The sequence below is a fragment of the Zootermopsis nevadensis genome, unplaced genomic scaffold (genome assembly GCF_977971745.1).
Source record: "Zootermopsis nevadensis isolate Lab colony 2312 unplaced genomic scaffold, Znev_1.0 Znev_ptg000061l, whole genome shotgun sequence".
In the NCBI taxonomy this organism is placed as follows: domain Eukaryota; kingdom Metazoa; phylum Arthropoda; class Insecta; order Blattodea; family Termopsidae; genus Zootermopsis; species Zootermopsis nevadensis.
The window spans coordinates 18,460,795-18,484,999 of NW_028259192.1; the positions used below are offsets into that span (position 1 = coordinate 18,460,795).

The 24,205-nt window shown below is 36.1% G+C and overlaps 1 protein-coding gene across 3 annotated transcripts; it reads right to left on the reverse strand.

Moving 5' to 3' along the window:
- Positions 1–393: 393 nt before the first annotated feature.
- Positions 394–24,030, reverse strand: Vps15 (vacuolar protein sorting 15). 3 transcript variants are annotated; one of them, XM_022074510.2, is made up of 27 exons: positions 23,796–24,029; positions 22,332–22,512; positions 21,856–22,005; positions 21,321–21,493; positions 20,823–21,057; positions 19,921–20,093; positions 18,746–18,925; positions 17,883–17,988; positions 16,894–17,034; positions 16,402–16,684; positions 16,006–16,154; positions 15,588–15,740; positions 14,576–14,695; positions 14,002–14,178; positions 12,477–12,620; positions 10,317–10,414; positions 9,588–9,722; positions 8,479–8,582; positions 7,832–8,021; positions 6,990–7,205; positions 6,599–6,696; positions 5,372–5,476; positions 3,942–4,067; positions 2,785–2,945; positions 1,784–1,959; positions 699–929; positions 394–613 (listed from the first exon to the last, which is right to left on the reverse strand). In XM_022074510.2, the coding sequence occupies exons 1-26, from the start codon at positions 23,885–23,887 to the stop codon at positions 707–709; spliced, it is 4,089 nt and encodes a 1,362-aa protein (XP_021930202.1). In that variant the 5' UTR covers positions 23,888–24,029; the 3' UTR covers positions 394–613; positions 699–706. The 3 variants fall into 3 exon arrangements, with proteins under 3 accessions (XP_021930202.1, XP_021930201.1, XP_021930203.1); XM_022074509.2 differs by having other exon boundaries at positions 15,588–15,752; XM_022074511.2 differs by lacking the exon at positions 9,588–9,722 and having other exon boundaries at positions 15,588–15,752; positions 23,796–24,030.
- Between the last annotated feature and the right edge of the window lie 175 nt (positions 24,031–24,205).

A 24,205-nucleotide genomic window follows, 5' to 3' on the forward strand; every position in this document is an offset into this window, starting at 1 on the left:
TAACTGACCCATCCTGGCTTGACTCATTTTCACACTGAAGATGGAGGCTATGGTAACCACTTACAATATACAAGGTGTCACAATGCAGAAGATCACAGCCAAAATTATCACTGCCATGTAACCTGAAAACTCTCAACACCTGTTGAATCATGTGGTTTATATTATTTTAGCTACTACAGCCAACCCTCCCATGTTACCTCCATTTTCTTTGTGGCAAGATCATGCCAGAGCCTGAACAGTGGTACATCTGTAGCAACTGAGTTCATAAAATGTAGAATGTGCATGGTAGGGAGTGATTCATTCTGCTACTTGCCAACTTGACTGTTGATAAAATGGAGCATTCTGACATGGCAGAGAAAATGAAGTGATACATAACTAAAGGTCAAACAACTGTTTCTAGTATGTCTACATATAAATATTTATTTACCATACATGGTATTAGATTTGAAGAGAGATCATAATTACTCATACTGAGCATTAGCAATTAAAAATTATGCATGAAGATGAATGCATCAGATGTATATCGATCTTTCTCTTCCACTTCTTAGGAGTGCAGCAATCATCCAAAAATCACCAGGTCCTCTTCAACCCATGGCCAATTGCCTCTCACTCACTGCAAAAGGGAGATAAGAATAGAAGTACCAATGTTCAACACAAGAGATCAATTAGAATAGCTGGTCTGCTGTCTGGAAACACACCTGTGTTCTCACTTCCAGACCTTGATGACCCCATCTCGTGATCCAGATAGTAGGAAGCATTGTGATGCTTGGCACAATGCAATTTCACTGATCCAGTCATGGTGCCCTGCTTGTGGCTGATCAGGACCTGGCCTAGGAGACTCCTCCCCTCCTCGAATGTTAGATCCTTGACCTGCACGAGGCTTTACAGGCACTTCAAATATTACATTAGTGCCATCTATCACACGTGACCTGTACAAATAGTTTTCATGTAACAAGAATCCAGACTATTAGTAAGAGCAGATGGTTATAGTGAAGAAAAATGGAAATGGCATGGCATTTATTACCCATAAGCATTTTCAGAAAACACATTAATGTATAATTTCATATAATACATGTTATGATGAAGTTCTCTTTAATTAATAATTGAATAAGAAACAGCTTGACACTAAAGATGAACCATTTGGTTTATCTTCAGAATTATGGAGATACAAAAATAAATCAGAGTTTAAGTACATATTTTTGGACTTTTTTACATGTGGAAATATAAGTCATTAGATGGAATTAGCTATATGCCCAGTAACCGGTCATTCCATTTCAGTTTTTATATCAGAAATTTGTGTAATTTGTAAAGTTGAAGGTTGGTTAAGTAAATTCTTGTTTTGGCCTTTGTATTAGAATATTGGTATAATAATGTAATACCTTCATTATGTAACACATTCTGAATGCAAAATTATACTACGTAGGTTGGGAAACAATGTGTCTGATTCCTTGTTTGCACAGTGGGCTGCAACCCTCGTGATACTAACGTTGGTTGGTGTTAACACTGAGAACTAATTGAAAGATTGTAAATATGTATAAAGAAAGCTGGGTTAAACCCCAGCATACCTGTGCCAATGAATGTAAAATTAATTTAATATGTAGCACACATACATGTAAAATTGTTTTGTAAATGAATCCTCCCTCTGGCATATTTGGTATGTTTTGAAACCTGATAATGGACGACAGTATGGTTGCTGCCAACCTGAACTAAATCACCACTACATCTGCCTTACATCTACATAACAGATCATGACTGAACCTGCATTACTTCTCTGAAGACTTACTTGTAAGCCACTGACGTAGAACCTAACGAATCATTAGCAGCTGGAACTGCAAGGTATGAATCTGATGGAGTGTCCAGATCCCAATATCGCAAGCGCATGTCTGTACCCCCAGTTAAAAGGAAGGGTGACTGGTCTGTACTGCTTGCATACATTGCACATACACTGTGACTGTTTGTCTGCAAACCAAGATGCCACATGATGTTCAGGTAAAGGTAATGTGTTCAGATGGTACCTAGTTCAAATCCATAGTACCCTAATGGGGTTATTTCACATTTTACTCAATGACACTATGCAAGTGTATGCTTCCTTCCAAACATCTTCCACAGATTCACCATTCTTGTTCATACCCACACCTCATTCATATTATTTAAGTTACACAGTTATACAATCTGAAACAACCTAGAATTGAGTCAGTTAAGAGAATAACTTTTGACTGCATCCTAACATTGCAGCTTATGTGTTCTTAATCTCCAGTGATCACAAGTTAATGGCCAGCTTCATGTTCCAGCTGTCTTTATTTGCATAGAAACAGCCTGTTATCCAGCGGACATAACACTGGGTAATTATTGGAAATGTGATAATGGACATAAAATATATATGAAGGTGAACAAAGAAATCCAAAAATCCTTACTGAAAATCAAATACAGTTCATAGTCAATAAACAGAACAAGCCATCATGGCTCATTAAGAATAACTATATTAATCATAATATTCATAACTATTACAACAATTATATTTCATAGATTTTTATAATAATTATAAAAGTATAATCATAGAACGATATTAACTGTTCAAATATGTACGTATAATATTGCTCCCAAATTCTTGCAGCACACATTTTACAAGACTGATATGATTCTTAAGCACAAGTAGGAATGACTTTGGTATGACACTACAAAAGCCTATCTCTTTGCAGTTATTCACATTAGTTATCAGGAGCTAGTCTGATCAGGTCTAATTTATAGTCACAAGAATTTGGGTGCAAACTGAATGGAACTCACAGTGGTGTGTGTGAGAGGGGGAGAACTGCTTGCCCACAAGACAGTCTGCCTGCAGTGTGTCTCCAGGTTCCAAACAGATACCTCATTGTTTCCATGCACAGCAGACATGACACAAGACTGTTCTGTCGGATGGCATATCAAGCGCCGTATCCGAGTACCTGCTGCTCACAAACAAACCTACATAATTTATTCATTGTATAGATGTGAAATTAAGGCTGTATGGGGAAATAAAACACCAAACAACATCTCATATTACTCAACAGAATAGCAGATGATCACAGAGGAATATCATCTTGTATTGGAAGCAAGAACAAACACACCATTGCCAGACTAGCCACAAGGAATTTTAAATGCTGAATTCTAAATGTCTACTGATCAAAACTGCCTACAACTTTGTACAGAATTGGAACCTGTGAACCCTTTCTGTTCAATAAGCAATTAGAATTCTGAGAAGTAATGATTTGTTCAGCCTCAAGAGCTTTCTTGTGTTCTGAAAGTTACTATATCTTAGACTTGTTTATTTTAAGCATTATTATTGAACATCTGTTCATAATATTCAAATGTTTATGAAGAGCACTCTGCATTAGAAATAAGAAAACTCTATGAAAGGAAACTGGAATTGAATTTATTACAATGAAAAGTAACAGACTGCTACTTCAGTACCTACTGGCAGAATTGCAGTCCACAGATCAGGAGAAAATCCCTGCTAGGAATTCGATATACACGCATGCGCAAGATTTCGCGGTGAGTGACGACCGATCCTAAAAGCATTCGTTCCACAACCATTGAACGAACAACAGACGACAGGCTTTTATGTGTTCTAATGGGTACAGCTTTAAGATTACCTCACAGCGGCACAGTGATTTAATCTAGAATATTATCGCAATACCCGCAGAACACATTAAAGGTGCACTTACTACATGCTACTCTTAACTGCTTGATGTTTTCAGTCTGTGTGTAGTAGCGTAAAACTCTGACGTATCACACTTCCCACCAATAGCACCCCTCTAGTCCAGCTGATAAGTAACATTCCCCTCGCACCTCACCAGAAATGACTTCACTCAGCAGGGTTTTTCTCGTGATCTGTGGACAGTAGTTTATTTTTTTTATCAAAACACCTCTTTGTATAAGTTCATACTGCATGTTCATGTACTCACAAACTGGATGATCAATGGTTGATATGGGCAGTTGGAAGCGCAAGTCCCAGCAGATGTGGAAGCCACTGCTAGTACCAACTGCCAGCCAGCTCTGATGTGGGTCCAGGCAGAACGAAGTGATCAGTCCTGTTACATTTCATACATATTCTGAAACTACATCACCTAAAAACATAATTCAGACTGCAATTGCAGGTTTGGAATAAATGCTCTATGTTTCAGATTGATCAATTTTGTGAAGATATGTAAGACTTGATAAGGTAGTAATATTCAAATATCACTAGACATTAGTTATAAGAACACTACTAATTTAGTTAACCTCTGTATTAAAACTTCTGAAGGTTTTCCTTTACCAAAAGCATGAATCCTGTTGAAAGACAGGTGTCATATTTTTCCACTCTTTGAGATGAGAAGTAGGTGCTCTATCTACATTTACATACATTTTGTTATATGGCTTGTGCATCACCACTCTATGAATGGTCACTATTTATTGGAATAATGTCCAAATCACTTTCTTCCGCACAAAAATTATCACCAGTTTCTGCAGTTGTCAATAAAACGGAAATTTGGTCACCTGCAACTGCACACGATCTAACTCTGTATGCCACTTTTTACTATCCCTGTGATGGCCAAGATCAGGTATGTATAGTGTAGGGCAGGCATCAGCAATCTTTTTATTACTGTAGGTCAAAATGGATATTCATGTTTTGCCAAGGGCCAAAGAAAAAGATTAATAATGTCACAGACAGTAAGCAGAACTGTATTCATAAAATTAAAACTTCATTTTTTAAGACCACAGTGGTTTTCATATTGCTTTTTTTAAGTTTCATATAATTTGAACATCAGAACACTGTATCTTTGTGCAGTAATGCATTTTTAATGTTACAGGTGTACTACAACATTTTTGTTTCATTAAAGAACTTCTGTAATTGTTTGCCCTTACATTCAAATAACACACATACATTCATATCAGTGTTCCTGAGTTGCAGACATTTTTTGCTCATCTTGCACTGGATAATTCCAAAACTGTGTGACCAGCCACATAAAAAGTTTGTGAAGGCCACATGTTCATGGACTGCAAGTTAATGACCCCTGGTGAAGGTTATTCCCTCTGCAAGTGCATCAGTTTTCAACTCCCATACATGGCATACGAAGGCAGAAGAGAAGGGCCTGACTTAAAATTAATCAAATTTATGATATATCTGGTGAATCAGACTGCATTCAGGAACTTAGTTTGGGAGATACATATTTCTAAAAGCCACATCCATAAAGATTTGGGCACAGTATGGATACCATAATAATACTTAAAAATTATTGTAAAGGCCTTTCCTATTATAAATAAGGAAAGAAAAACTTAGGAGGCCAAATTTTAGAAAGTCCCTAAATAATTATGAAGGAAAAAATTATTCCTACTGCACTTATATGATACTCACCTCGCTTTAAGTCACTGTCCAGTTTCCATGCTGTACCAGGTGACCTTAAGTCCCACCCCACTATTGATCCATACATGGTTGCATACACTAGCACAGACTGAGCCCCTGAAACAAGCCATCACCCTTGGTCGATGCTTTACAGTTATCATAACTTCAGCATCAGCAACTGACAACTGATGGTCAACTATTGGTCTATTTACACAAGTTCATGCTTTTCTGGAATTCATTAACTTCAAAACCTGCTACAAGCATGATCAAAAAGTCATACAATCCATATTAAAATACTTACTGATGGATGAAATCCAATAAAATTTAACTGGGTTAATAAATACACAAGACTGCTGTGAGCCCACAGAGGTCATGTCATATTGTAACTCACTCATGCCAACCCATTATGTCTTTCAACAGTCAAAGTGCAAGGATGTCTTTTTCTCAAGTGGAATGAGTGTTCACTGTCAAACACCACCCAGCATCTCATTCTTATGTAACTTTCCGGAATGAGTTTAGGGATACATTTCCCAATTCTCCAGTGCCAGACAAATTGACAATATCTCAACCATTTCCATGACACAGGATGTGTGCAGGACAGAAACCATTCTGATCTACCCTTGGTGTTCAGTACGATAGTTTGCACAATATCCATCAAACTCTGTTACCACTCTCCATGAAAGTCAATGAGAAAACATCTTTTCAGAGTGATTATCCTATTGAAGAGTACAAATAGAATATGTGTCTGGAATGGGTTGCTTGACTCCTTCATTCCCTGCATATTGTCATTAAACCAACCAATGTCCAAAATACATCAAACAGGATACCACTTATTATGTGTAAGGTAGGTTCAAATACTGTACTGGAGCTGCTGTTTTTTACTTCACCCATAGTATTCTGCAGATAATCTACTTAGGTTAGGTAATGTGGTTGTTTCATAGCATTCTCTCTCTTTCATTTCAAGATCAGGAAATCACAATTACAGGCGATCTATGGGATATACTATGTAGTACATGATGGAGGATGCACCATGCCAGCAGTACTGTTCTATGGTAAGCAGTATCTGATGGTCACAGAAGACTTGAAGAGGTCTGGTTGAAAAGGTTGCTGTCCAATGAATGAAATACATTAAATTTAATAAAGACTCTACCTCACCAAACTTTATCAGTGTTTGATATGTATGAAATTCCCACAATCAGGAATAAGTACAAACTGAAAACCTAGTAATGTGCCCCAAACCTGCGTCCAGGTAGTTTATATCAACTGCAAAGCCATCTTCCTGTAGGTCAAGCTGTCTGGACTGCAACACTGACATCTTGTTGCTATTGGCCTCAATTCTGCAACAGAAGTATGCATGCACCAAAGCCTGAATTTAAAAGAACTCAAAGCATTCCAGAAAATTATCATTAGGCCTACTGCAAGTTTGTTCATATCAGTAATTTGCTACATTTAGTTGCAAAATTTCTCCACCTTTCTGAGTCTGTATGGGACTTTCTTTTCATAAAAATGTGCTTCTGTCCTTACTTGAATAATTTTAATAGTACTTTCAGTAGTCTCAAGGTTCTCCATCTAACTGTACCCTGTGTAATGGACTGTCTACTTAAGAATGATTTGGTGAAGAGATACACACCTGAGTACAAACACAGAACCACTGAGTGAAGCAGATGCTAATGACAGGTTATTCTCACAGACTGCCAGCCCCACTAGTGGACCAGCCTGACGATTAAACACCTGGCGGGAGCGGTTGGCAATGTTGCGGCCCTCCATCTTACCACAGTCCCACACTCTAATACACCCATCACTTGCACTGCTTGCAAACAGTGGTGTTTCTGGAATGGCCACAAGTCTGCAAAGAAATCATTCTGTATCATGAAAATCAAATACAAAGTACATTGTGGTCTTCTGGGCATTTTGCGTATTGTCAACTGCAGCGCTGCCACTGATTACCTACAAGACCTCTGTAAAAAGGGGAAATAAACTTTCTGAGTTGCTCTACAGAGTGCTGCAATCCGCGTGTTTCTATCTGCCGTAGGTTTTGCTTCGATTGTTTGTTAATGGGGGAGATTTCATGTGGACACTCTGTATATTAAAAAAATAAAAGAATGCAAAACCAGCAAATTAATGAAAATATCCTCAGCCCCATAACCAATCTGTAAATTTGCAAAATAAAGTAAAAAGGTATCCTCATGCCTGTTCATAAATAACAGGCATACTGTGGCTGAGATTCCATGAAATCTTTTACTTATACTGGTAATATATTAATAAAATTGCACTTCTGTCAACATTCAACAATTTGGACCACCATTTCATTTGAACTTCTACATCTGAAGGACAGAATTGGAAGTGGAGAGGGGATATTATATTCTGTAAACAAAACACACAATTCACTTTCCCAATGTTGTCTTCAGTAGACAATGATGACCAGGTCTTAATCTGTTGTTTTTCTTTGTTGTGAGACTAACAGTGACATACCTGCTGATAGCTCCCCTATGTTCATGCAAATGAGCCACCAATGAGCCTCGTAGCCTCCAGCTGGGTGGTGGCATTGGTGACCTCCATGCTACTTGCTCTGCCCACTCTCTGCCCCTAACTGCTACAGTGTGTAGTTCCTGTTTCCTGCGAGACAGCTCCTGTAGTTCTGACCGGCACGGAGCCGATCGATCTAAATAATACAAAATACCATAATCCAATTCCATGCACTTGATATATTATCTCTCATATTAGTAATGCAAGTGATGAGAAACACAACATCATTTCAGCACTTTAAGGAACAACTGAATAAAAAACAAAGGAAGTTTCTGAACAGAAGAGAAACGAGATGTCTATTGAGAATGAGGCAATCTCAAAAACATTTTGCATGTGATGATAATAAACCCAATGCTTTTTCCACTAATAAAAACTAGGCCATTCAGAGCATAGCCTTATTTCCTAACTGAACTATCATGATTCTCTTTAAAAGACCAGTCACCATGCAACATTTCAGGATCAAGTATTCCATAGTATTATTATTCCTGTTTTGTTAATGCCAAAGAGAATAAAACTACAAATATAAACAACACATCACGTTATGCCTGACTTACACAACATACTTGCATTAATTACATTATGGTAGGACTTACACTCAATATAGGAACGTTCATGTAGGCTTGTATGATCAGTGTCTATGCTGTGTTGTGGTGAAGCGTAAATATCACCTACTGCACTTGTGCCATTTGGAGGGGACCTGAATAACAAATACAACTTTTAATTAACAGATATACCTGTTAAAATTATATCTCATTTTTCAATAAAGCTTACTAGGATGTGAGGTTCTCACATCAGTGACTATGAAGATGGCCGTCTTCTGGATGGTAGCACCATGTAGTCTAGTATAAATTTACCAATGTTTCAGAGGTCCTTACTATCTCCATCAACTATACTACATGGCCCTAAAACCCAGAAGACGGTCATCTGCATTAAATCGTATTCAGATTCTGCTTATAGCATTCAATGTTCTCTATGATCAAATAAAACTGACACATAAATTTTTATGCAATATTCTCATCTCTCCTATGCATGCTTCATGACCTTCCCATACCATCCTCCTTAATTATACTATCATCCTATTAAGATGAAGAATGTAGAACTTCCAGTTCTGAAGGAAATATTACTAGATTACAAGAAAAATGTGGATAAAGAAGTGTCCTGTAATTAGACTCCACGAGAAAGGAGCATAATGATAAAGGGAACATTATTATTTCTTCTGTTAATGGGAATTGGAGCTGGGAAACAAAAGGTATGTAGAAACAGAGAAATGTAAGATTGAAAGGAAAAATTAAACACCGTAATGTTGAAAAATTTAAAGGACTGAACACAGTAAAATGTGATAAAAATAAGGCAGATATCATAACTATGAAAAGCAATAGTATTAATAGATTTTAATAAATAACAGGGAACAAAAGAGACATTTAGAGGGAAGACAAAGAAGAAACATAGTGACAAATGTACCAAAAGAAGAATGAACAGAACATATCAGAACATGATAACAGTGTTGTAAAGGAAATTATATTTCAGAGTGTAATGTGCTGGTACTGAAAACAGTAGACTACTGACAATATGCATTAACTTAAGAATAAGTCAAAAACAAAATATTTTCAGCCTGAACAAACATAATCATTTATGTAGCTAAACAACGGTTTATTTTCAAAAAACAGACAGCAGCAGGGGAAAGGCTAGTCTACTGACTTACATACTGCCAGTGTCAGAGAGTCGATGTTGACTATGTGACTCTGGAGTTCCACCAAACATGTGCTGCCATTCCTCATTCATTGTTGTAAGGTGTGAGTCACTAGCAACCACTGAACGTCTTGTCCTTTGAACTTTTCTGTAACATCACATGGAAGTTCCTGGCTTGGTGTCCATCAAAATTTGTGGTCTAAAGCTGGTTATATTTTATTTACTATATTCTTTTACTACAAGATGATTTATAAAACAATAATATGTCTATAGATACATAGTGAAATACAGGGAATTCTGACTTTTTAATTTTGTTCTCTGGAAATCCTTTCTGATGTATCAGTAATGTGTAAATGAAATCTTTTCTACAAATAGACCAAAGGATGCAATTTTTATGCAGTATGGGAAAAGAACTGTTGAAAAACTGTGGAAATGAGAAGAACAGTAGGAATTAGACCTTGGAAATCAGAGGTAAAGAATTCAGTGGTATGGATTTCATCATGCAATGAAGGAATACAGGCTACCATGAATAACACTGACAGAGAAGATACTTACAAGGGAGAGAAGGAAATCGTATGCCGAGACTGTAAATACATTGAAAGAAATTATAAAAGTGAGATGAAATGAGAATGATTTAGGATAACCAAGAAGACTGGAAGAGGCTTCACTTGGAAATGAAGTTATCAGATGATGGCTGTGGTTTCTACCTTGCTACGTGGCAAACAATTGTGTATGGTTTTACCTGGCATGAATTAAAGAAGCCATATTATCTGGTTTAGAGAGAGGCTGAAGTACAATGGAATGGCACGGCACAGGGACTTTCAAACTGAGCAGGTCAATCTGAAACAAATGCAAAATGTAATCACAGACAATATAAAGTTTCAAATTCCTTTTTTCTATTCATTAACAGTTCTGTCGTACTGGGTTTCCCTGGTCAAAGGCAGTATTTCATCTAGTACCACACCTGTGGCTGTCTTTCTGCATTTAGCTGTGCACAAAATCTAATTACTGATGAGTAATGCTAACCATTATAATTGTACTACTGTGGACTCTCTTGTATTGATGGTGCTATCACTCACAAAAACTGTTTAAAAGAAAAAGAGGCTTATTTTTAAAGAAAAAATAAAAACATTCTTCCTGGAATTTAACCTGAAAGAATGAGGAAAATTACAAAACTAACTTCAGTCAGAACTAAGACCAGATCAAACTTGAATTAGATAACTTCAAAATTCAAACTATATCTCTTCACGTCTTCAATAATGTAACTAAAGTCGAAGGGCAGAGACCTTCTTGAGAAGCTAAAGTATGTTCAACTAGTCAAGGTATTCCCCACCTTTTAAGGAACCTGAGAGTACATTAACTGTGTTCACATGAGCCTGACACCTGTCCCTATCCTGAGCCAGATGAATCAAATCCACATCCCTAAACCCTATTTCCCAAATACATATTTTAAAATTACACTTTCATTTACATCTTGGTCTCCCAGGTACATTCTTCCCTCCAGGCTTTCAAACCAAAACTACTGTTTTATATTTATAAATTGTAGAAGAGCCACCATGTCTGGTAAGAGAAGTGAATGTGTTACTAAAAAGTTGGGTAGGTCTATTGTGTTAGAAGATAAGATGGACATAATTCATAGAATAGAAGGTGGTGATACCCGTCATAATGTGTGCAGAAGAATGAAGTTGCCTCCTTCGACTGTGACTACCATAATGAAAAATTCATATAAAATAAAACAGTCAATGCAACAGGCTACAAGAGTAAGTGCAATGCAAGTAAGTTATAGCAGAAGTAAACTTTTAGAAAGAATGGAGAAATTACTGTTGCTATGGGTGGATGACATGAATCGAAAAAACATTCCCGAATGAAATCGCTATCACGGATAAGGGGAAGTCAGTTTTTGAGGAACTTAAGTCGTCAATGTTTGGGTGCCGGGAACGCATGTCATTGACTTCCCATTGATTTACATTATAAAAAGAGTTTCAATTTATGCCAGTTCATCCAGGAATGCATCCCCAGCGTAAATCGAGGTTTACCTGTACTCTTAATTTCCTCATGAATGCCATTCTGATTTGCTTGTCATTCCCAGATATGTGAATATTGCCATATTTTCAAAGGATTTATTGGCTACCTTTATATGATGATTTTGTCCAGTAGCCTGGTGATGTGACATAAATATGTACATAATTCTCTCTGCATTTACTTCTACACCAGCTTCCTTACTAGCAACTACTATAACTTCTGTGTTTTTCTTAATGATAAGTCTTCACCCTGTAAATTAACACCATCAGCATAAACCACAAGCTGATGTGTCCTTTTCAGTTCCATTTGCTCTGTTTTATTGGGCATTCTTAATAGCATATTCTATGGCAAAGCTGAAAAGCAATAGTGATAAAGCATCTCCTTTTTCACCATTCTGAACAGGAAATGCAGTAGACAAATGTTGACCTACACAGACTTTACTATGGGTTTCACTTAACATATTTTAATCAGCTTAACTATTTTCAGTAATATACTGAATTCAATGAAAATGTTATATAATATGTCCATCCTAACTTAATCACAGGATATCCTGAAATCTACAAATAGTTGATGTTCAGCCCCATTGTATTCCCATTTCTTCTCCAGTACCAGAAAAATGCAGAATACCTGATCAATTGCATCAAATTCCACACTGATCATCCGCAATAATCATCTATGTATGGTGTTAACTTTTACTGAAGAATGTTGAATAACATTGTGTATGTAGCTGATAAGCAATATTCCACAGTAATTACTATTGTTAGTTTTCTTACCATTCTTATAAACTAGTACAAAGATTCCATGGTTGGAAGTTAGCAAAGTAAGTTTTATTAACAGTCTTCATTCAACAAAGGAAAGTGCAATATACCAGTCAACACACCTTGCCATCTGGCATCCTATTGGCAGCCTTATTTGTATCCGAGCCAATTCGATGACGATGAATTTTTTTTATGTGCCAGGACATGGACAGCAATTGTTCCTCCACAAAATCTGTCATGCCCTGAGAACTCAAACGACGGAATAACTGTAACAGAAAAATGACACGTATCCTCCCTGTAACAAACTCTTTATTTAGTAACACTCTGAACCTGCACATGATAACTACAAGCAAACTATAGACACCTGTCACAGACCAGCTGCTGAGAAATAGAGTTCTTGGTTTGACTGTACAGAAGATGCATGCCATTTTGGCTTTAATAATACAAATGGGATGTAATGTCAGGGACAGAATGACAGATTACTGGATCATTCTTGAACAGTCATAGTCACCAGTTTATAGTAACATGTCACAGAACTAATTTTTGTGTATAATGACATTCCTATGCTTTATGACAATATGTCAACCAATCAAGATTGACAAGAAATGTGACAGACTAGCTCAATGATGCCCATGCTAAATTTCACAATCTGTCTGTACATTTAGCTGTGGATTATTTGAGAGTATAGCTGAAAAAGTACAAGTAAAACATAACGCAGATTATGACAGTTGTACATGTGATACTGCCTCGCTAAGAAATGAGAAGGCACAATTTTTTCTCCTCTTCACTTTTATTTTATGATCTGCACACAAGAGCTATCAATTACTGGAAGACTGTCAGACAAAACTGAAAAAGGCATGGCAGAGAGCTTCAATAATAAAACATTAAAACTGAAATGGAGGGACATACAAGCTTCAGTGACAGGTAAATTGGCAGAAATTATTTTGAAAGAAAAGTGAAACCTGTATATATTTAAAAAATATAGTATTTTTTTAAAAAAAACAACAATCATTTTGAAAAATTTCAAGTTATTAAGAAGGATGAAAGTTCATAATTTTCAACCAAAAGTTTAAAATTGGGCCCTGTTCTGTGACAAATCAGTCCAGTTCATAAGTCATACAAATTTTAAAATTATCTTTCTACTCCAATTTTGGCCTTTCAAGTGACTTTTTCTCATTGAACCTACTTACAAGTTGACATGGTGTTACTGACTACTCAGATCAACATAGACATCTTCCAAACAAGATTAAGAGCTAATATTGATAGTTTCTATCATACATGTTATACATGTCAGGCGTAATCCCAATAATTTTAATTTATTACTCAAAGAATATTATGTTAGAATTACAAATTGCAGTGAAATAGCCATGTAGGGTTTCAGTAGAGGGAAATGAATGTAAACTATAACTGAAAAACTTTAAAATGGAAAAAGTTTTAAGAGGCATAACTGAACTAGGAACACTGTAACCTATCTGGCATAAGTAAAACACTATAACTGATAAATTCACATAAAAATTCATAGTTCATATCTAAGCACTAACTGTTACACTATAGTGACTCAGGTTTCTTCTTTTACTTTGGTCCATGTAATAACAAATTTCAGGGTACTCAGTGATCAAGCATGATCTGGTTCTAAATTCAACTCACATTTTTTAGTGCAGGGTGGGGATCAAAATTCTGGGGTACATGCCCTGCATCTACTAGTCCACGAGCTCGCTGACGTTCTTCTAGTGTTTCTAGAAGTGAGTCAATGTCTGAACATCGTATTACACTGTCAAACACCACTCGAGGTATATGTGGGACAAGAGCATTAAGAAGCAATTCCTGTAAAAAATAAATTAAGATGCAAAGTAGTGCCATTCTCTAACATCCACAATGGTGAAGAATGGCTGTTTAAATTAAGTGTGATCTACAGCAGGTGATAGTACTGGAAAGGACAGACAATTAACTTTCTGAACTTTAAACTGCAACCAAACTAAATTGCACAGTTTTAAATGTGAACAATTCATACAGCCCAAAGATTTGTATATCAGCTACAATATCATTACATGTGATAATATAACACTTATTTCTACTGTTAAGACCATGTTCACTAAATTATTCACAGAAAGAACTTCCATAATAGAACACATATTCCATGTGTTTACACAAGCTCTTCCTTCAAAATAAAACCAACACTGCTTCAGAACATGCAAGAACTGAGCTTCATTCTCATACTCACCTCCCTATAAGCCTGAATCACTTGGTGACGCAGATATGGCTGTATTGCCACCATCACCTTGCACTGCACATCCACTAGGTCCAGCACACGTGCCATTGAGCTCAGGAAGCCGACCACAGCCTGTGTACAAACAAACAGCTAGTCCTTCTGTGTTGGAACACATGCTGCCTTACCTCTGAAAAACTGTACCACATTCAATATTCAGCACAAAGACACAGGATACTTGGAGAAGTTATGCTCAAAACAAGCTCATGTACAGCATGGACTGTACATGCTGTCACCTAAGAGACAGGAAGGATAGAAGCAGTGTTATGTTGGTAAGATTGGTAATCTTTCAATGAATTTGATCCATAAGTAATGCAAATGATAAAAACAAATGTATTAATTAAAATTTCATGATACTTTACACACAATAAGTTTATGTTTTCAGTTGCCACTTTCAAGTAAGATACATTAACAGAAATATGGGAGATCAATTGGAATGATTCTAGCATGTGAACAGGTATGGCCAGGCAAATGTGGGGGACGATACTCCACACGTTTTCACAAGAGGACAAAAGTCCAGTTTCTAAAACACTGTGTTCTGTTCAGAATATTAGATGATGGAAAAAAGTCCAAAGTTCCAAAGCCAAAAAAGTAATAATAATAATCATCCTCAATGCCACAAAAATTTCAGATCTCACAGGTCCATTCTTGTCCATAACATATTTTGACATAAGTTATTTCAATAAAACTGACATTTGTAAGATACAAAATCAATGTCTTTATAAATGTCATCTATTAATAAAATTGTAAATCACTGTGTAATTCAACTGAAAATACATCACACAAATTACAAAGGAAAGCAGGCAAAATAAGTTCTTCCCAGAACTTAAAATCTTGTATTTATATTATAAAGCCCAGAAATAAAGACAGCTTCTGTCACCTAATAATTAAGCATTTATTGTGAAGGCAAAGCCATGTAGTTGTTATTAAAAGTAAGTAAGTCACAGCTTAAAGTCCAAAAAGGTACCTGTCGTATCCATAAGTTTGGATGAACCAAGTAGCATGCCACATCACGCAGGAGATCATACAAACTCAACTTCTGTAGGAGACCAGAAGCAGTAAGGGATGTCATAGCTTCTATCACTTTGACAACCACAAATTCCTCTGGATCTGTAAGACCCTGAAACAAAAACTGTAAACTGAACTCCTTATTACAATGAATGAAACTCAAGTGCATCATGTACTCCCATAAGGTACAATAAAATACAGAGAAATATGTGTTCTTGTTAATAATTCCCTTCCCATTGTTCAGACTCCAAAGGAATTTAGTTTAAGGGTTTGAATAAATGCTGCATGATTTTATTACAATGCTGTTCTGTAAAATGCAATTTGTACCGAAGACTTAAAACCTACACATTCAGATACTATGTGCAAGATGCCATTACCTGCTGCAACAGAGGTGTTAGTATGGATGATGAATGCCAACCCACATATGCCGTTACTCCAATGATGCACTTGAAGAATGAAGCCCGCAGCTGTTTATCCTCCTTATCATTAAGAAATGTGATCATATGAGACAACAATACATCATTAGCTGGAAAGAAGCACAGAACATAATACATTACAGACAACTTACTTCCCATGTTAAATTGCTCTTTTGGGCTTTTCCCCATCATCTAAATTATAAAATTAAAACATTGTGAGCTAGATTCTGCTTTTTTCATCAGGTGAATATAGGAGACATCATCTAATATTTTGTTTTTATTTTCTCAATTAACTATTGTATTATTTGTTTTGGTTTCAATACTTTTTTTACAAAAAGACTAGTGATTCTGAAACACCTTTCTGTTTGCCAAAGAACACACAGAGCTCTGTAATTCCATTTTCCACGAGTGTCTGTTTCACCAGGTTGCATGGATCAGTGAGGAGCATGGCAACTGCCTGCTGTATCATCTCATGCAATGTTTGCAGTTCTGACTCATAGCTTGGGGGAGGTCCTCCCCCATGATCTGTGACTTGCATCTTGGGATGACATTGGTCTAGATATCGCATTGCTGTCTTGGCCAGTCGGGAAATATTCTCTGCATATGCTGCCCGAACAACCATCGCCTCATCTGTTGTCACCTGAATCATGGCAAATGCATATACTGGACATTAACACAGTGGTATAAAATGTAGTTGATCAGTTAATCTATAGAGTGTACTGACATACTGCTAATGACTGCTGATAATTCTGCAGAAACCCTTCTATCAGAAGTTATTTTAAATTAGTACAATTGACCTGTTTAAATTACAACCACCTTCCAAAATGTGGAACATCTGATAGCACTTACCGCTGCAAGACCAGGCAACACATACTCAGGAAATATATTTGCATCACTGCAAGGAACAGACTTCACAAGTTCCAAGCAACTGGTGAGAGTATGTATTGCTCTCACACGAACACGAGGAAATGGATCATGAACCAGATGCATCTGGAAGAAGCAAGTCTTGCATGAAATGAGACTAAAATAAAAGTTCAATATCCTTTCTTAATGATTTTCAGCTTAAGCATTAACATCATTTTTCACACAGCACAATATTGCTTTAGTTTCTTGTTTCAGAATCTGAATTATATAGAAAGCAGTTTTCTTGCACTCATAGAAAATATTTAAACAGGCATGGACCTCAGCAAAATAATTAAAAGTGCATATATGTAACATGGCTGATATTTTTCATTACTGTTCTCCTGTAATGGCAAGTTTTCAGTGATTTTTTTACCTATAAACTGGAGAAAGGAGCAAAAGGCACAAAAGGGATAAAGGAAAGCTAGAAAGAGGATAAGAAAGTAACAAATCATTTCCCGCTAAATTTCAATGGACTTTTAGCAATATCTTCATTATTTTTATGACCACAATGTTGTTTCACATTCCACAAAAATCTATCTTAACAAAACTTGCAGAATTTTTAGTGATTTCTTACGACAAAGAATTTCTGGATCTCACATTATGTGGTGCTACTTCACCTCCCACTTCACATATCTATAAGGCCTTGTAGGTATTACTAATGGCAGGAATGTTCACACAAATTTTTACATTAATTTGTCAGTTGTTTCAAAAATTATGAAGGGGGAGAAACACATGAACAGGATGATCCTGTAAGTCTACTTTTCCTTACAAAATATGGAAAGCATGCTAATATGTATGTATGTCTCACTGAAGGCCACATCTTACGTAAACAGTTCAGCCAATCCACTGTGGCTTCTTACAGGAGTGGTCTGACTGTTTGGTGAGCACTTCTGCATAAAATGATTAATTCAGTGCTATAAGCAGAGGCTACTTACAACATATGGGAGGATGCGATCCAAGATTGTCTCAGAGGAAGTGTGCGCTGCTAATTCAAGCAACATGTCCAGACACTGTAGTTTGGATGTGCAGTAATGTAAACCTCTGAAACAGTAGAAACAATACTGCTGCAAACGGGATGGCAACTACATACTTCATGGCACAATTGTTTTTCAATAACAGGTTAAGATACAATAAAAACACTGATATTTATATTTTTATAAATACATGTGAACAGGATACAAGGAATTGTGGGAGTAAATTAAAGTGAGTGCTACGATTTTATATTGGTTTTACTAAAACAGTGCCAAGTCAACATAAGGCATTATCATATATTAGCTACACTCCTCCTACAGCTGAGTTTTTCCATCATTCTCCTCAGATACACCAGAAAATGCTGTCACAACATTTTAAATTAGACCATGACTGATACATTCCATATCCTTTCCAATTCATTATTCACTGATCATACTATTCTGTATTTCTGAAAGCATTATTAGATAAATCATAAATAAATTAACAAATTCACACAGTACCAATATATTCTAAGAGTACAGCAACAAACTAAAAAAAAGAGACTGAAAAACTGTGCAGCTGTGTGAAAATGTGAAAAGTATAGATCAAATTTTTGATAATGTAAATCTTAAGCTATGTAATTTTCAGGTAAACATATAATTAGAAAACATGGAATATAATTTAAAGTACAGAAATTAAATGATTGTTTATTTTTCAATATAATGTAATTCAAAGAAGAATGTTCAATTTAAATAGCTCAAGTCTAAAAGTTTAAATACTTCTACAAAACCTGACAAGCTGGATTTGCTCCAAATAAACATCTTACAGGACCTTACAAATAATTCACCTTATACAGGATGTAACCAAAGCAGTGATGATAACGAGACCATCAGCTTCTGTCTTCTCACCATGTTCACCATCTTCTTTACATTCCTTCTTTTCTCCATCGCCATTCCCAACACTCCCTTTCTTTTTGCTTGTGTCAGAACTGACTATCTGGATAATGTTCTGCATATCATTTCTCAGCCTATAGAACATCCAATAATCATGTAAGTCAGATGTGTACAAGACAAAGCAGTTATTGGCCATGACAGTATAAACATCAATGGCTCTAATATTTTTGTATTTGCATGTGATGACACCATGTCATGGTAGGCTTGTTTAGAGATGTTTAACCCTTATGCTGTGACAATCAACATCAGTTGAATGTCTATGCATTATGTTATACTAAATAATTCAACTTTAATTCACACCACAGAATAATCTGCTCTTGCTCCAACATTTGAATTCACACATTCTTGTTAGTCTGCAAAATGCTACCATACAGCATGAACAGTGTATATAAAGGTTGCAGGGCTGCCAAGATGTTCAGAGTTTTGTGTTTTAAATATGATTTTTACACCTATGACAATATTTCTCAATTTTAAGCACGTATAATACATAGTGTACATATATCATTGAGTACTTGACTAGTGTGATAAAAAATTTTGTGACTTTCATTCACATATGTACATAATAACACGACACTCACAATTAATTCAGATTTGTACCTTAAAATTACATTCTTTTAACAAAGCAATGGAAAAATAATGTGCAGCATAAGGGTTAAAGAATGCTGTTGTCTCCATCTTCAAGGGAAAGTAACAAATAGTGGCTTGTCACCAATATTCTATAGCTCCAGACCACAAGGCTGTGGGAAACTATACATTCTGATTGGTGGATGTAAGGCAGAAGAGAAGAAGAATATAACCCACTCTTTTCAGGGTTTTAAAACTGTCACACAAATCAGAACACTTCATGAAATGACCTGGGTTTCTTCACAACATAGTATGAAGGTGGATGATCACCATCATGTAAAATATAGCATAAAAATCCATGCAGCTTTGCTTTCATGCTCATTTCTCACCTTCATAACAAAGCACTCAAGGACATGAATTACTAATTTTTCATACTACCTTTCTTTAAATGAATTATGAACATATGAACTACACTAATGCTGCACAAAAGACGTATCTAGAGTACCTGGAAATCTTCTCATCAGGGGAGATTATAGGTGGAGCAGAGAACATGTGCATGTATGACTGCAGAAATGAGTAGAAGTACTCTGGAAAAACTCTTTTACGTTCTTGGGCTAGGTACGCTTCAGCAGACTGTCTGCAAGCTGGGTCCCGTTCAGACATGTTGCGAATCAATTCCTAAAAACATTACAATGTCTTTGTTAGCAACACTTTTAACACATGCACTGTCCTACTACAAAGGACATACGTACTTCTGATTCAAATGGTGTTTGCATAACAATCATGCCTTACTGCTAGCATGATTCTTTCTATCAAACATTATGATACACACTTTTAAAAAATTCAAGTACTCTTCCAGGTCATTTTCTCTGCACATTATATAAAGCAGGCAACAGATTATGAAATGCATGTTAGCAAGTATACTCCAAATTTAATCTGATCTTAATTTCTTTGTGAGCGCAACCATCATCAGTATGATGCGTGATGGTAAACTTCTACCAGACTACACAGCATTATAACCCAGAAGATAGCCTTCTTTGTACCCACTGCTATGGAGACCTCAAATCCTACAACACATATTTAGCAGAAATAAAGAGGAATCCCAAAGAAGGTTTCTAGCATGAAAGTACAAAGAAAATGCCGAAGAATTTGACCACAATCAAGATGCAAGCAATGGATTAGGAATGAGGCCACATAAATGGGAGGAACATGGCAAAAACCTGAGGAGGCACTGTGGGAAGACTTAATTGTTAGAAAACCAATCATCTTAGGAAGAAGCAGAAGAATACAACTTCCTGGAAAACTGTTCATTGTATTTATGTTCAATTTCATTACATATTTTACTACAAGTTACCAAGAAAAATATAAACCATTTATTTAAATGTGCAGTCAGTTTAAATAATTTACCCTTATATCTGGATCTTCCAAATTGTCTAGATGTTTAAAGTCATTGTCCTCACTGGAACAGTATGCTAACAGCTCTGAAAGATCAAATGGAGCATCATGCACTTCATTGAAAAGCTCGGTCAGAGCACAGCCAGCTGAGAAGATATCCATGGCTGGGGTGAGGTCTCCCTTGCGTAGGCTCTCTTCCGGCAATAACACTTGACTAGAACCATCTGGGTTTAGTGTCTGTATAAATCTACAACAAAAAATACATATGCTCCAGCATAACTGTACATACATACTGGAAATGATGTCCAGATCTATATGCTGGCAGAATATGTATACACTGTACTATTGTTTTTGCTAGAATGATTTCTTCCAAACTTCGGACACATTTTTATGTCACTTCCTGGCATTCTCCTCAAACACTGTGTTTGAAGATATCTAACAGCTGAACACAGCAGCTAACTATAATATGCACTGGACACTACACTGAATTCAGAAGTAGCCAAAACAAACCTCTCAGGAGCAATGTAACATGTCCGTCTCCGTGACGCATCAAAAAAGTATGAGTAGTCGCCAGGGTTGTCCTCGGGCAAGTATGTAGGTTTGAAAGAAGCGAAGTCTGCTAGTAGCACCCAATTCCATGATGTAATCAGAATGTTCTCAAGTTTGATGTCCCCATGGCATACCTGGAACACAAGAATATCTTTAATATTGTATGTAGTACATTTATAAAGTTCTGGAGATCAGACTGAAAGTATTGTGCACTGTGATTAGTACAATATGATTTGTCTGTCTAAAATACAAGAGTAGAAATAAGTACCTCAATCTGGAGTACAAAGTCTCCATACACATAGACTACAACTAAATACAACCTACCAATGAATTGAAACTGTTGAAGAGATACAAAATACAAATAGTATTACTTAACTTTGCTATTAAAACTATAGATGACTAATAATGAATAGTGTAGCTAGGTCAAAATATCTTGCAAACCAGAGACATAAATGACAACTGTACAGTAAAGATATGACAAAAGCATGTCACTTACCCCCACTTTGTGGCACTGGTGAAGAGCATATAAGACCTGGAATGCAATCCATCTCTTCTCAACGTCAGTCAGGAATGGGCGTGTACTGATACGGTCATATAAGCTATACTTGACATATTCACGCATGATAAATCCTGCTTTCTCTGTCAGCTGAAATTAAACAATGATGGAAAAATTCTTAGTAATAATGAACATTGTAGCATAAGGTGATATGAATGACATTATTTATAGTCACTAACACTCCTGATTTACATTATGGGGGTCATTATTTCAAACTTCAAATATTATAAAAATTTTGTATATAGCTTTTTTCTGCATACTGGGCAATAATTGGTCCTGAAAATATCTAGTGTCTGCTCACGAAGGGTTAACTGTTTTCTTGCTGGAATAGTTTCCCACAACAGAATGCTCATATGCAATTCTAATAATGTCTCAGCAGTGAAGTCAGCAAAGAGGGAACAAAAAATAAGTCTTACCACAGCTCTTTGAAAGGGGAGGCAGTTAACTGCTGATGCAAGCTTCTTGCGGATCTCTTCAACTTTCTCCTTGTGTGGTGTTAGTGGCAGTGTTGGGTCATGAATAGCGAACACTTTCACCACAATCAGACCCTCCTGTGTACGGGCTCTTGCCACTTTGAGGAATCGTGTACTGCCCAGACTGAAATATATCAATCAATGAAATTAATCTAACCAGTTTATAATCAGAAATAATTAAAGAGACACATGAAAAATCATTACACTAAAAAATAATAGAAAAAATAGATACTACCTTCAGTTCTGTAATATAATTTCACTTACTCCTTACAATCATGTCAGAAATTATGTAGATACAATCAAAAGAAGTTATAAAAATTTCTAACATAAATTTACATATGTAACAAATTTTACAGTGTATCCAAATGTTTTATTAACTTCTCACTATGCATTTAACTATAAAACAGTCATCATCAGATAAATATAAACACTAGTATATCATATTACACTTAACACACACACATTATACTTCAAACTATTACATAATGAAATAATTTAGTACTTAACTAAAGATATATGTTCTGAACTTTTAATAGTTTATAAATGTAAGGGTCTCAATTTGGGTCAAATTGCTGTTTATCATATCAACAGCTAAACAGCTACATTAAAAGCCAAAAGTGCACCTGACAATAATTTCAATTAATACCTACTGTGTAGGATATAACATGTATTTCAAAATAATCATATTACGTAAGACTTGAGGTTCTCACAGCGGTGAGTATGAAGATATCCGTCTTCTGGGTTATTGCGCTGTGTAGTCTGGTCGATGATCATATTACATTTGGCTCAGTGTTTTTCACATGTAACTATGCTCATTGCACCAGCTGACTTTTGGCAGAAAGCAAAGTTCAGTACTTCTAAACTTCAAATACCACCACTGAACACAAGTCTGAGCCAGTCCTAATAAATTTCTGACATCATAAACTTTTTTGTAAGTAAAATTTAAGGTTCTCACATTGGTGAAGATGTCAATGTTCTTCTCATTACTATTTGCTTCTGCTGCTGCCTAATAATTAAATTTTAAAAAAATTGCTAAACATTACCTGTAAACATTTCAGTATAATCTTTTTGGACTACTTACACACTCAACATTGTAGCTAAGTGGTTTGTACTCCAGCTTTGTTTTTTCGAGAAGGGGGTACCATGGTTCGAATATTAGCCTGGAGACCAGCTGTCCTGAGGTTCTTCATGATTTTCTTCAGTCCCTCCAGGCAAATGCCAATATAATGCCTTAAGTTAAGTCACATCGGTTTCCTCCCATATCCTTCCCAGGTAATTATTTAATCATTCAATGCTATATAGTAATAGCTACTAATAGCGTCGTTAAATAAACCATAAAAATAGATACAAGGTATAAGTACTTACAGAAATTTAAGAGTAAACAAAGAAAGAAAAGCTAGTACTTACTTTACATCGAATTGCAAATCTGCATGATCCGTCAAATAATGTTCAACGGGAAATATCTGAGATGGGGCTATACCAACCAGCTGATTCCCCATTTTCTTTAAATCGTCGTCTTGAACACTGACTTCTAGTTCTACTGCTAGCCATACATTATACCAACATACACCACAATAACTCAATAATATACGTTGGTAACGTATGCATCATATGACGTCTCGCGTATACCGTGCAAAACTGCTAATACCACAGTTAACACCAATTCTACTACTGCTATTATAAAAAGGATCTCGCGGTAACAGCTGGTTTTAAACCACACCGTTAACTGAGTCGGTAATAATGCTAACTACCATCCAACTTTCTCAATTGTCACAAATTACTAGACCAATGCCTAGAGCATGAAACTGGTTGAGAGT

Excerpts from the sequence above, each read along its gene's own strand:
- Vps15 (XM_022074509.2), bottom strand. The coding sequence starts at position 23,887 with ATGGGGAATCAGCTGGTTGGTATAGCCCCATCTCAGATATTTCCCGTT. Across the intron at positions 12,621-14,001 it reads CCCACCCTGCACTAAAAAAT|TTATTCCGTCGTTTGAGTTC; the intron begins GTGAGTTGAATT and ends TTTCTGTTACAG. Across the intron at positions 2,946-3,941 it reads AACCATTGATCATCCAGTTT|CAGGTACTCGGATACGGCGC; the intron begins GTGAGTACATGA and ends GTTTGTGAGCAG.